Consider the following 12,833-nt stretch of genomic DNA (forward strand, 5'->3'; position numbering starts at 1 on the left):
TCGAACCTAACCGCTAACAGAATATCTTTGAATTTGCTTGCATGGTGAGACTCAGCTAGTGGCCACCGGCTCTGCCGGCTTTGAACCAAAAATGAAAAAAGAAAAGCAAAGAAAGTAAAAATAAAAATAAAAATAAAAATCAAGCACCTAACTAAACTAGATTTTTGGTTCAGTTCAGCACAGGATTGAGTTTAGTCTAAGCTTACACCCCAATGGTTCGGTTCACTTCGATTTTCAAAAAAGTCAAATCAACCTGAACCATTGACACCCCTAGTGTTACCCTTCTTATTTGTATAGTTTGAGCGTGCGACACACTGTGTCCAAGTTTTAAACTTAAGTTCTGTTTACTTCATAGAAAATGAGTATTTTGGAAGACATTTTCATAATATGATCGCTAGTATTGCTGACAAAAATAAATGAAGGAAAAATATCCCGAGCCATAGAAGATGCTTTTTCACCAATAGTTGCTTCTTCTATCTCATAAGTAAGGTGAAAAATGTTAAAAATTAATAATCGAAATGAAATATTTTATCATCATTTACTCAAATGTTTAAACACAAATTGTCGTCGGTAATAAAAATATTTTTCACAGACTAATTATTTCAAGTGATTTATGCTATCATTTTTAGAAAAATGTTTTTCAAATCCTTTATTTTTTGTGAAATAAACGGAGCCTTAGTATCATATGAGATCGAGTTGTATTCCGAAATTTAAAGTGAAGCGATTCTGGAACCATTCGATCATGAATTATTGGTGCGATCTGGCCAAAGAAAGAAGTAAGAAGAAACATGCGCACATCCATACGAAATTGAAGGTCACATTCGTAAGTGAAACTAACATTCGTGGCAGCCACGCAAGCCAGCAAAAGGTAGGCTTATGTACCTTTCGGTGGGAACTTTTTTTTTCTGTCCTATTTCTAACACTCCTCTATCTAATTTTTTTATCTTCGTCTTTGTAGAGTGCTGGAATGGAATACCACACTTGTGATAATAGCGCTCCTACCCCCAATTTCTTTACCAGCAAGGTCGCACACCTATTGGCGGTGAGAATATCTTTGAATTTGCTTGCACGATGAGACTCCCCATAGAAGCGCCTCCGAGATCTCTCTTCCTTAGTAAATCATGTTGGGGTGTGATTCATACTTTTCATCAACAGGAAATCATACCGAATGGCTTTTATAATTTAAGCCCATAATTTATTGGTATTTTGAGTTTTTGTTCATGAATAGCTACTGTTATATATACTCTCTTTTACTTGTAATTAAGTGATGTGACAAAGAGGTATGAGATACTAATTATAGTGAAATCATCTGCTCGATGTTAGCCTTAGTTTAAGGGTGAACCAAAATAAACCTTGTGTCTTGATTTCTCTTTGTTACTTTTAGGCTCTATTTCGTTGTGGTTGTGCGTCGAATCCTAACAAATCAAGCCATATTACAATGTTAGTTCTCAAGCTTTGAGCGAATGAATCTAGGGTTTTCATCAATAATCACTAACTTTTAGCCTCGGATGCAACGGGATACCAAAGGGGGAGTGCCGTATGTAAGCATTTTAGCGAAGGCGAGTAAGGTTGGTGATTTTCCGAAGAGATACTTATGCAGTCTAATGAACTCCCTACGCACACTAATCCCCACATTAATAGATCTGTTCTGTAAATATGATGGAATGGAAAGAGCTGAATCACAGTAAATAGATTTCGTTCTGCATATAATTAGTGTGCATAACTAATTACGTGACTAATTACTTGTAGGCTCGAGCATTTATTACATATGTATATCGGGACTCAAAGCTAATCAAGGGGCTCGATGATTAGAATTTTCTGCGGCTGAGAGGGTCAAGTTGGAGCGGATGGTCATTTCAGATGGCGAGATGGCGGTGCAGCCATCACGGTACGCTTTTGTAATTACTTTGTTTCGTTTTCGTATCTGGTTGTGGTTGGAAGAGAGCGAGACGTTCCTTTCTATAGACATTGCACGAAGCCTTTTATTCACGGTGCTCTCGTGTGAACTAAATTTAGGTTTTCGGCCTAAGCAGGCTAAAGAGCTGGTGGGATTTGAAGCGATGGTCTCTAGTTCATAAGCTGGAAATCTTCCAAGGTTTCAATCTACTGCGTCAATCTTGACAGGTCAATGTGAAGGAGACAATCAGACAAAGAAGAAGCGTGCGAACGAGAACAGAATGCGATGATCAAACGAAAGCGATTGTGTTGCATGAAGCATTGATGCATGTAGAGAAACAGCCCACCATTGTAAGCCAACTTTTGCCCAAAAAACAGAGGATCTTTCCACAAATTGACCTATACCGGGTTTGTTTTCATTGGTTTTCTACGATCTTTATTTCAATTGATCGACTCTACGTACACATATTTGACGGCGTATGCCACGTACGTCGCCCGTTTCGGTAAGGAATTCTTGGTAAGAATTCAGTACATGCAGCGTTGTTTATTATTTTTGGGGGATAAGTTACGTGGAAATACTTCATAATTATAGCTAATGGGTTACTATTATGTACAAGATAATTACCTTGTCTTTCTAAATGCACCCTTTTCATATCCATGCAACACCGATTGTTGAAATTGATCATTAGTATCAAAGGAAAATGCTTTCATGACAGCCTGACAGTATTTCCAGTTGTTTTTGATCGTATATTCATATAGCATCACCGAGTGTTTTGTATAAAATACTTATTAATTGAAAAATCGTAGAGTAAAAAATAATGACAATCTTGTCGGACTATTAGACTAGCGGCCTCAAGTACCATATACCCCATCCACGTACCTGTTCATGACATCCGTTTTCTGTCTTGTTTAGAAGCTATTGTCGCATTGTTTTTTTGGATTCTAAATAAAAACAAATGTCGGCAGCATCCAATGAACAAATAAGAAAACGCCAAAACTTGTATCGTGTAAGCTACGTGCAGTTTCGACCAAAACACAAAAAAACCTACGTGGAGTTTTATTTCCGGTCCACGTCGTTACGTATTGATGGTGGTAATTTCTACCCTAACGTGGCTTTCACGCTAGATTACGATCATAACATTAGGGCTTAGTAATTATTTTAAGAGAAGCACAACCCTAACCATAAGGCATTAAGAAGATATTCTATTTCTCTTTAAAGACCAAATCTCCTTATGTTAATCTCGATATTCTGTCATTGCATAATTGAGGATATCTCGAAATAAGTTTCTCATTTTTTACAATCTGGAACCTACCATGCATACCTTAAAACTTGTAACTCATCCTATCACTGGTTTCAAGGTCTACCTAGATTCTACCCGTATTCTTAATTGAACATTGCGGTGAATCACCGCCTTTACCACCACTTGCTGGTATAATCCATTAGCCATGACTATTTTTAGACATACGAAAATATATGAAATATTAACAAAGTAAAAATCTCAATCATAAATATCACTAGAAATTGAAGTTCGGACTAGTCATTCTAGATTATTCACTCATCATCGGACATCATGGAATATTGCAGAATTGCGTGAAGACATATGCCAAGAAAAACACAAAAATTTGTTCCAGGTTCCATTTATTTAGAATTTTGAACCTACCAGTTGGATTAGGTTCTCCAATTTTTGGAACTTAGAACTTACTTGGCAAACCTTGAAACTTGGAGCCGATCCAATTCTACCCTAAAATTATACTCACCCCTAGATGATCGATTTTGGAGTACCTAAGAATATTAACTCTTTTGAGGATCGAAATACTTGCTTGTGATGCGTAAGGCACGTAGTTTTGTTCGAATTCAACAAATGAAGACTAAGTGTCCACAAAAGGCAAATTCAATAATTGAGCTCTTTTTTTTTTTTTCAGTCAACTTGGAGCGTCAGAGACTCTATATAAGCACCTCGAAGCTTTCTTCTCTCCTCACCCAATCATCTTGAACGTTCAATTTGGATAGTTGAACAATGAAGTGCCTTGTGGCACTCTTCCTAATTCTTCCAATTGTCATATACATCGCTCCCTTTTCATCTCCATCACGTGCCATCTCGTTATGCAATGGCCCTTGTCAAACCCTAGATGATTGCACCGGCCAATTGATATGCATCAGCGGAAGGTGAAATGACAATCCGGACGTAGGCACGCAGATGTGTCACAATACTACATCACCTTCCGGTGGAGGATGTCAGTCCTCGGGTACTATGCACTGCCACGGCAAGTCCTTCCCTAAATATCGTTGCTCGCCCCCGGTAACGTCTTCCACTCGAGCAACCTTGACGAACAATGATTTCAGCGAAGGCGGTGATGGTGGGGGCCCGTCGGAGTGCGACGACAGTTACCACAAAAACTCAGAGCTGATTGTTGCACTGTCGACCGGGTGGTATGCTAGCGGGTCTCGATGCGGGGATACGATCAGGATAACATCTACGAAGACCGGGAGGACCGTGATGGCCAAGGTGGTCGACGAGTGCGACTCTTTGAATGGGTGCGACGATGAACACGACAATCAGCCGCCGTGTAGGAACGACATTGTCGACGCTTCAAATGCGGTGTGGCAGGCTTTGGGGTTGGACATAGAAGTGGGTGAAGAGGACGTTACATGTTCCACGGCATAGAAATTCTTGCGTTTTCCTTCCCCAGAGACGATCGAATATAAGGATAAATAAGATTTGTGGTTGTTGGTTGCTGACTGGTGTTCGGTAATATGTTTGAGGCTGTGCGCGTGATAGAAAATAATTGCTTGTCAGGGCAATAGAACTGTAAACGAAACTAGGGAAACGCTTGTGAAGATAATATGCAACATGTTAAAAAAAATAAGTCGTAGCAGTATTACTTTAGTTGTCCTTTTAACTATATATTGTCTCTTGATTTATATATTTGGATAAAGGCATCCGAGATGAGAGTGTGAGGGGGCAAGTGAGTTTGGTGAGGTCATGACTCTCGCTAGTCTCGCCACTTGCCGGCGGCATCCGCCACGACCTCACTATATCATCACTCTGGCGATGAGGGCCGCGACCCTTGTTCTAATCTGTAGTGAGGGAGTGACCCTCAGCCAATTCCCGAGGGTCAACGGCCCTCGCCGCTGCCTGCACATTGAAGAAGATCGAAGAGGGCAGTGGTGCTTGACCGCGAGGCGATGGACATCGTGAAGTTCGGGGACCCGGAGAGGCGCGTGTCCGTAGGCAGCTTGTTGAAGAAGAACCCGTGAGCTAAGAGTGCAGAGGCGAGCAAAGAATTCGTTCGCTCAGTTTCGGGCAAAAACTAAAATGAGAACAGCTTGCGATGGTCAAACGAGGAGAATTGCATTGCACGAAGCATGTTACTTGAAGAGAAACGGAGGACGATATCACGCCAACTTTTGCCCCAAGGACCTCTAGCCAAATATGGTGTAAACGTCAATGGCATCTTGTGTAAAGTTTGATAGGACATCTATGGCTACTTTTGTGTTGAAAAAAGATAGTAAAATAGGAAAAGAATTGATCTTGCCCCCATTTATATTTTCCTTTCTTTTCTACAATTTGAACACTGTTCACAGCAGCAACGTGGTGGCTGGCAGGAGGCGTTGGCTGTGTCTTTGAACCAGGGACACGCCATCGACAAGTTGGTTCAAAGACACCGTACGAAGCACGGATCAACGACGAAGGAGTCGAAATTCCGATGATTCACCCCAGGCGTGATATATTACTATATAACCCTATCCGGTGGTAGCCATCCGAAAATGATGTGGAGTCTATCTTCCCCACCATCACCACTTAAGTCGAGAGAAATATTTTTCTTCTCTTCATCATAGGGAATACCTCAAATTTTAAGTTCTAGAATTTAGATGAAGCAGTTTAAAGACTTTACTCGGATCCGATGTTTACCTTTCTTTTCTACAATTTGAACACTGTTCACAGCAGGAACGTGGTGGCTGGCAGGACGTGTCGCCTGGGCTGTCGTGGGCTCGCTGGGCTTGACTGGCGTTACTGGGGGGCTTGACTGGTATGAGTCGCATGACTGATGCTCGCCAAGAGCGGTTGCGCAAGGAGAGAGCTCAACGTCCGCACGGAGCAGTGGAGCGGCCATAGGAAGCGCGGTAGCTGGGCGCACAAGTGTGAGCCACGCGAGGAAGGAGCCTGACCAATTCTGGCCACGGAAGAGGGTTTTTGATCTTTTTTTTCTCAAAGTGTAGATTAACGTATGTTCCTCTGATCTAATTAATGTGAAGAAAAAGTATGTTCATACAGTGTGAGATTAGGCCACTTGTAAGAATAAGAAACATCTTGATTCCCTAATTTGAATTAAGCAAAAATGTGATATATATGTCCAAGATAAGAAATTAAGGTATTTTTAATTATTATTTTTCCATATTGCCATGTGATTTTCATGGCATATGTGATTTTCAGCCATATTCCTGGCCAATTGTTTTTGGTCTCGTGGACTTAATCCAAATAATTCAATTAAACTCAGAGCTTCCATGCTTCAGTCAGCCCTTTTGTAATTGCAATTTATGCGGGATTATTACTACTAAATGATAAATGCTCATAATATGTAAATAAATAATGAGATCGATCCTTATCAAAATTTAGGCATCAACAAAATAGAGTTAACTTCTTAAAAATCGTTCACTTGAGTGCCATAATTTTCAATCATCACTTAAAGTGCAAAATTTTTTAAGAACGTTCACCCAAGTGTTAAAAAACTAAGGTGCTACAACACTTATGGTGAACATTTTAAAAAAAATTATAGCACTCAGATGATCGATTGAAAAATTATATCTCACTTAGGTGATCGCAAAAAAAAAAAAAAATATGTCAATCAAGTCAGCATCATCAATAAGTTATGGGACTCAAATATTCAAAAAAAAAAAAAAAGTTATGAGATTCGAACGACCGTCTTAGGAAACGCATGGTACTTCCGATGTTCTTTTCCCCTTTTAGTCACAATCAACAGTAGCGTCCTTCGTGTTCGTGCAGCCTTAGAGGGCTCCAATTCTGGGTCTCGGTCAAATCTTGGATATTTATGAAGAAATATCGCCTTTTCACATCCAAAAACAGATCGGAGACAAGAGGCCTCATTCCATTTGACCCTGCAATTAGAAATCGATCTACATCGTTCAATCGAATTTCATACATGGACTCAAACTTAAGAGATAATTTAACACAACTAATGATATTGCCAAATCCCGGCGAGGGTCACCTTCCCCAGCCATGGCCAAGGCCCAGTTGGGGAAATAAAAATTTCAAAAAAATGTGAAAATATTATTGAAAATTATTCATGTTAGCGTCAATTGAGCTATGTATGACAGTTGGTATACACATCTGCGATTTTCTAACAAAATTGGTCGGATAGAGTCGATTGGTAAAATGTGAAAATATTGAATACTGAATTGATAAAATTGCAATATGTTTAGGACTTTTGGATAATTTTTCCGACATTTTTTTTGTATGCCAATAGTCCCCATATCATTTAGCAAGGTATATTTATTAACAATTGTGTACATGTAGTTATTTTTTTTTTCCGGAGATAAGTTTTGCCAAAATACTTCATGATTAAGATAATTCAGAGAGTTTCATAACAAGCACATACGCTAATTGTGAACACGATTATCTTCATAAATTGTTACTAAAGGATTACTTATGTACAAAAAGCCACCTTTATCTTTCTAAATGCACGCTTTTCAAAACCATACAATATTGATATTTGAAATTAATTGGGAAAAATTATCAAAAAAGTCCTAAACCTATAAAAAGTGCATCAATCTAGTCCCGAGCTTTTTTTTTTTTACCAATTCAGTCCTAAATCTTTTGTATTTATGATAATTCAATACATCTTGCCAATTTTAGGCTAGAAATTGCTGATGTAAACGCCAGCCATCCAACATGGCATAGTCAGAGTTGACGTGAATAAATTTTAACAATATTTTGAATTTCCTTATACCGTTTTCTTTTTCTTTTTTTCCATGTACTTGGGGCTGGCGAGCCTCACTTACCATAGGCGAGGGCACGTGGCCCCTCGCCCAAACCTAGTGGGGGTTGCGATGCTCTCACCAAATGTAGCCAATGCTCTCGCACGATCCGGGCGAGTGAGGCCGTTCGATCCTCGCCCAAACCGGGCAAAGGCGTCCCAGCCCTCGTCGGTCCTAAGCCAAGGAAAAAAAAAGATAATATAAAGATAAGAAAAGAAAAAATAAAAAAAATTATACAATTATGATCACATCAGCATCGGTCGTGCCACGTAGAATAACTCGCATCCAATTCGCTGATTTTAGGTTAAAATTGGCAATATATATTGAATTGGCACAAATGCAGAAGGTTTAGGACTAAATTGGCAAAAAAAATATTAGAAACTGAATTAGCACAATTGCAATAGATTTAGGACTTTTTGGATAATTTTTTCAAATTTATTGTTGATATGAATTGGAGATTCTTAGGGTGCGAATGATAACCATTTTGTTTTTGGAATCAATTTCTGACAAGAAGTTTCTAAATGAGTTTGTAAGCAGATAAATGCATTTGACAAGGGTACAAAATTTTTGTTCCTAGAATAGTAATTCGTTTAATAGCAGCATAAAATTTCTAGGGTAGCCACGGCCGACAACCGGCATCGGTGGTCTGCAGACCGTGGATGGCGGATCGGCGATCATGGACCGGGACATGAGAGAGAGGGAGTGAGCAATAAGAAGAATTTTCATTTCTTATTTCTGTTCCAGAAACAGAAAAGCTGAAGATTTTAGCTTCTCATTTCTGGTCCAATTCTATAAAAAAAAATGAAATAGGTTTTGAACAGAAATAGAGAAATAGAAAACGTCCTTATTGGTTTGTTCTGCCACCAAATGGGACGTTCTCTTGGGGGGTTCAAGTATTCTGTTTTCTGTCTTGCTTCGAACCCTTTTCTGTCAGATTTTGTTGTTGTTTTGGAACTCTAAATAAGACAAATGCCGGCAGCATCTTGTGAACAACGAGTATACACCCAAATTTGAATCTGCATATTCTGTTGACCAAAAGTAAGTAATCTACCTATATCGGGGGAAGCATGTCATGTTTTACGCTCACGTGGAAGCCGCGCTAGATTCCGATCATGACGTTACGGCTTAGTAATTTTTTAAAAGAGACACTGCCCTTTCTATTTCTATAAGGGGTAAAAAATATTCTATTTGCTTTTAGAAGAAATATTTTGACCGCTAGTTATTATGATCAATCACGAACACTAATGCTTATGTTAGTCTTGGTGCCCCGTTCGTTCCACAACTCATAATTTCAATCGATTTCAGAGTTGTTCATAACGCATACGTCACGGAAGTGAAGACCGAATCAATTTTTGTTTAAATTCCGCGAGTGAAGACTATGAGTCGACACGCACTTGAAAGAAATGAGATTATGCAGTATGTTCATTCATTTGAAAACAAAAGGCAATTTGAACAATTAACTCTCTCTTTTGTTCAGCCGGCTTGGAGCATGAGAGACTCCATATAAGCAGCTCCATGCGTTCTTCTCTCCTCACCAAATCAACTTGAGCTTTCAATTTCGATAGTTGAACAGTGAAGTACTTTGTGGCACTCCTCCTAGCTCTTGCACTTGTTATAAGCATCACTCTCTTTCCATCTCTTTCAGATGCCATCTCCTCATGCAGTGGCCCTTGTCGTACACTAGATGATTGCACCGGACAATTGATATGCATCAACGGAAAGTGCCATGACGATCCTGACGTAGGCACGCACACATGTCCCAGTACTCCGTCACCGTCCGATAGAGGATGTCAGCCTCCGGGCGTTATACTATTAAAATAAAAATCTCAGTCATAAATATCATAAAAAATGAAAGTTTAGACTAGTGATTCCAGAATACATACTCATCATGAGGCATCATAAAACATTGTAAGGTTGTACGAAGAAATATACCAATAAAATCATAAAAACTTATACCAGGTTTTACTTACTTGGAACCTTGAACCTGTTCATAAGAACAAGCTCTCTAATATTTGAAACCTGAAATTTGGAACCTGGATTCTACCCCACATATCTTGGAACTTGAAATCTGAAACCGGACTGATTCTCATTGTTGTGGTTCTACTCTAAAACCTTGCTCACCCCTAAATTTTGATGGATTTTGGAATACCTAAGAATATTAACTCTTTTGAGGATCGAAATACTTGCTTGTAATGCATAAGGCATGTAGTGGCTGTTGTTTGAGTATTGGCAAATTGAATTCCACATAGCGCCTCGTCCGCTAGTGGCCAGCAGGGGTGACCTTCGTCGGCTAGAGTAGGAAGAAGAAGAGGACAAAAAAAAAAAAGAAAATAAAAATATTTTTAAAATTAGCCACGTTAGCAATTTTCGATTAAAATTGGCCACAATGATTAAATTGACATAAATACAAAAGGTTTAGGATTGAATTAGCATGAATACAAAATCTTTAAAATTGAATTGATACAATTGTAATAGGTTTACGACTTTTTTGATAATTTCTTCAATTTTTTTTTGGGTTTTGGATCTCTAATTAAGACAAATGCCGGCAGCATCTTGTGAACAACAACGAGTATACAGCCAAATTGAATCTGCCTTGATCGGTGGAAGCTAGGTCTTGTTTTATTCTGTTTATATGTACATATTGACGCTAACTTGGCTTTCAAACTAAGTTCCGACCATAACATTGAGGCTTAGTAATTATTTTAAAAGAGGTAAGACCCTTTCTATAACAGTAGAAAATTATTCTATTTGCTTTTAGAAGAAATATTTTGACCACTGGCCACTAAAATCGATCGCGAGCACTAATGCTTATGTTTGTCTCGATGTCCGGTCGTTGCACAACTCGTCAGTCACGGAAATGAAGACTGAGTCAATTTTTGTTTAAATTCCACGAACGAACACTATGAGTCGACCCGCACTTGTAACAAATAAGATTGTGCAGTATGTTTATTTGAAAACAAAAGGCAAATTGAACGATTACCTCTCTTTTGTTCAGCCAACTTGGAGCATGAGAGACTCTATATAAGCATCTCCATGCTTTCTTCTCTCCTCACCAAATCAACTTGAGCGTTCAATTTCGATAGTTGAACAATGAGGTCCTTTGTGGCACTCCTCCTAGCTCTTCCACTTGTTATAAGCATCACTCTATTTCCATCTCCTTCACATGCCATCTCCTCATGCAATGACCCTTGTCGCACCCTAGACGATTGCGCCGGACAATTGATATGCATCAACGGAAGGTGCCATGACGATCTCAGCGCAGGCATGCACATGTGTCCCAATACTCCATCGCTGTCCCGTGGAGAATGTCAGCCCTCAGGCACTATGCATTGCCATGGCAGGTCCTTTCCTAAATTCCTCTGCTCGCCCCCCGTAATATCTTCCACTCGAGCAACCTTGACGAACAACGATTTCAGCGATGGCGGTGATGGTGGGGGCCCGTCGAAGTGTGACGAAAGGCACCACAAAAACTCGGAGCTGATTGTTGCACTGTCGACTGGGTGGTATGCCGACGGGTCTCGGTGCGGGAATAGGATCAAGATAACATCTATGAAGACCAGGAGGAGCGTGATAGCCAAGGTGGTCGACGAGTGTGACTCTAGGAATGGGTGCGATGGTGAACACGCCGATCAGCCACCGTGTAGGAACAACATCGTTGATGGTTCAAACGCGGTGTGGCATGCGATGGGGCTAGACATAGAAGTAGGTGAAGAGGATGTTACATGGTCCATGGCATAGAAATTCATGTGTTTTCCTCATCCAGAGACGATCCAAATGAGGAGGAATAAGATCTCGAGGTTAACGGTGTGTTAATTGACGAGGAACAAGATGATAGGATTATTTCGAATTGCCCACAATAGGGGCATTTTCAATTATTCGCATAGAGTCTTTCCTGCTTTCTAGGATTCTTCTTATCGTTTTCTAGGGTTTGTTTCTCGATATTTGATTGCTTTCTAGGATTTCTCTTTTTCCACAATGTAGTTCGTTCTTTTCCATTCAGTAAAATTGTAGTTCATGAGAATTTTCATATTGTGAGAGCACGTTGAAGAGCACCGAACTTGCCCTTGTGATGAAACCTCTCTAAAGGCTGGGCTTCTGCATGTGAAAATGAAAATTTTCGACATGCATCACTTGATATCGTGACACCTGGCTTTGAAAAAGCGAAGGAAAACCTGTGGCAACTTCGGAATGCACGTGAGGATTGAGAACATAACAAGTCCTATCTGTTTCAACTCCGCATGATTCATTCAGATACTAACATATGATGTTGCGTTTAATGCAGGTGACAGAAACCCATTAGCATGGCGGAAACTAAATTACCTTTGATGACACCTAAATTTTTTGCCGCCAAGGGGTTGCTGTGATAGGTCGTGCCATGATTTCACTTCATGTTATTTAATTTTTCCCTTTTATGTGTGAAAGGAAGCGGTCTCCTCAAGGAAAGGACAAGTCTTTCGTTCCCTCTCAATCTCTTTTGACCGAATAAGGCCTGGCAGTCTTCAACATTGACCAACTAAAAATCCACTTCCATAATTTTGCTCACCCGTGACACTTCCGGCCATTATGATAAGTTGGCGAGCTCAGACAATCTTAAAATTCTTGTGGACTGGGTCGATAATTTAAAATAATCTCAGAACGTCCCTTGCTTGTGCTAAAATGCAGTTTATGTGGGCTCATTATTATTTAATGAAAAATTAATAGTTTTGGTTAGGGGCCGTGCGCGATGACAAAACTGGCCGGGTTGCTAGATCTCGCTTGCTGCAGCCAAGTCGTTCACACCAACCATATTTGGTTCACGCCTGCAGCTTCTTACCGCAACTAACGTCGCCTCGGGGTGGTTTCCAACATTCTCGCTGCCTTGCCAAGCCCCCGTCGGTCTTTTCAATGACCAACCACAGCCCAATTCACGACAGTAACCCTCGCCGGTGCTTCTACCAGC

The 12,833-nt window shown here is 40.0% G+C and overlaps 2 protein-coding genes across 2 annotated transcripts; both read left to right on the forward strand.

Annotated features, from left to right (window-relative positions):
* The first annotated feature begins 3,891 nt into the window (after positions 1 to 3,891).
* On the forward strand, positions 3,892 to 4,658 carry LOC115756413 (kiwellin-like). Its single transcript, XM_048280987.1, has one exon. The coding sequence runs from the start codon at positions 4,095 to 4,097 to the stop codon at positions 4,560 to 4,562; it is 468 nt and encodes a 155-aa protein (XP_048136944.1). The 5' UTR covers positions 3,892 to 4,094; the 3' UTR covers positions 4,563 to 4,658.
* Positions 4,659 to 9,297: 4,639 nt separating this feature from the next.
* On the forward strand, positions 9,298 to 11,717 carry LOC115756442 (kiwellin-like). Its single transcript, XM_048280769.1, has 3 exons — positions 9,298 to 9,310; positions 9,468 to 9,647; positions 11,256 to 11,717. Exons 1-3 carry the CDS (start codon positions 9,298 to 9,300, stop codon positions 11,630 to 11,632), a joined length of 570 nt encoding a protein of 189 aa, XP_048136726.1. The 3' UTR covers positions 11,633 to 11,717.
* Positions 11,718 to 12,833: the final 1,116 nt, after the last annotated feature.

The sequence above is a fragment of the Rhodamnia argentea genome, chromosome 6 (assembly GCF_020921035.1).
Source record: "Rhodamnia argentea isolate NSW1041297 chromosome 6, ASM2092103v1, whole genome shotgun sequence".
NCBI lineage: Eukaryota > Viridiplantae > Streptophyta > Magnoliopsida > Myrtales > Myrtaceae > Rhodamnia > Rhodamnia argentea.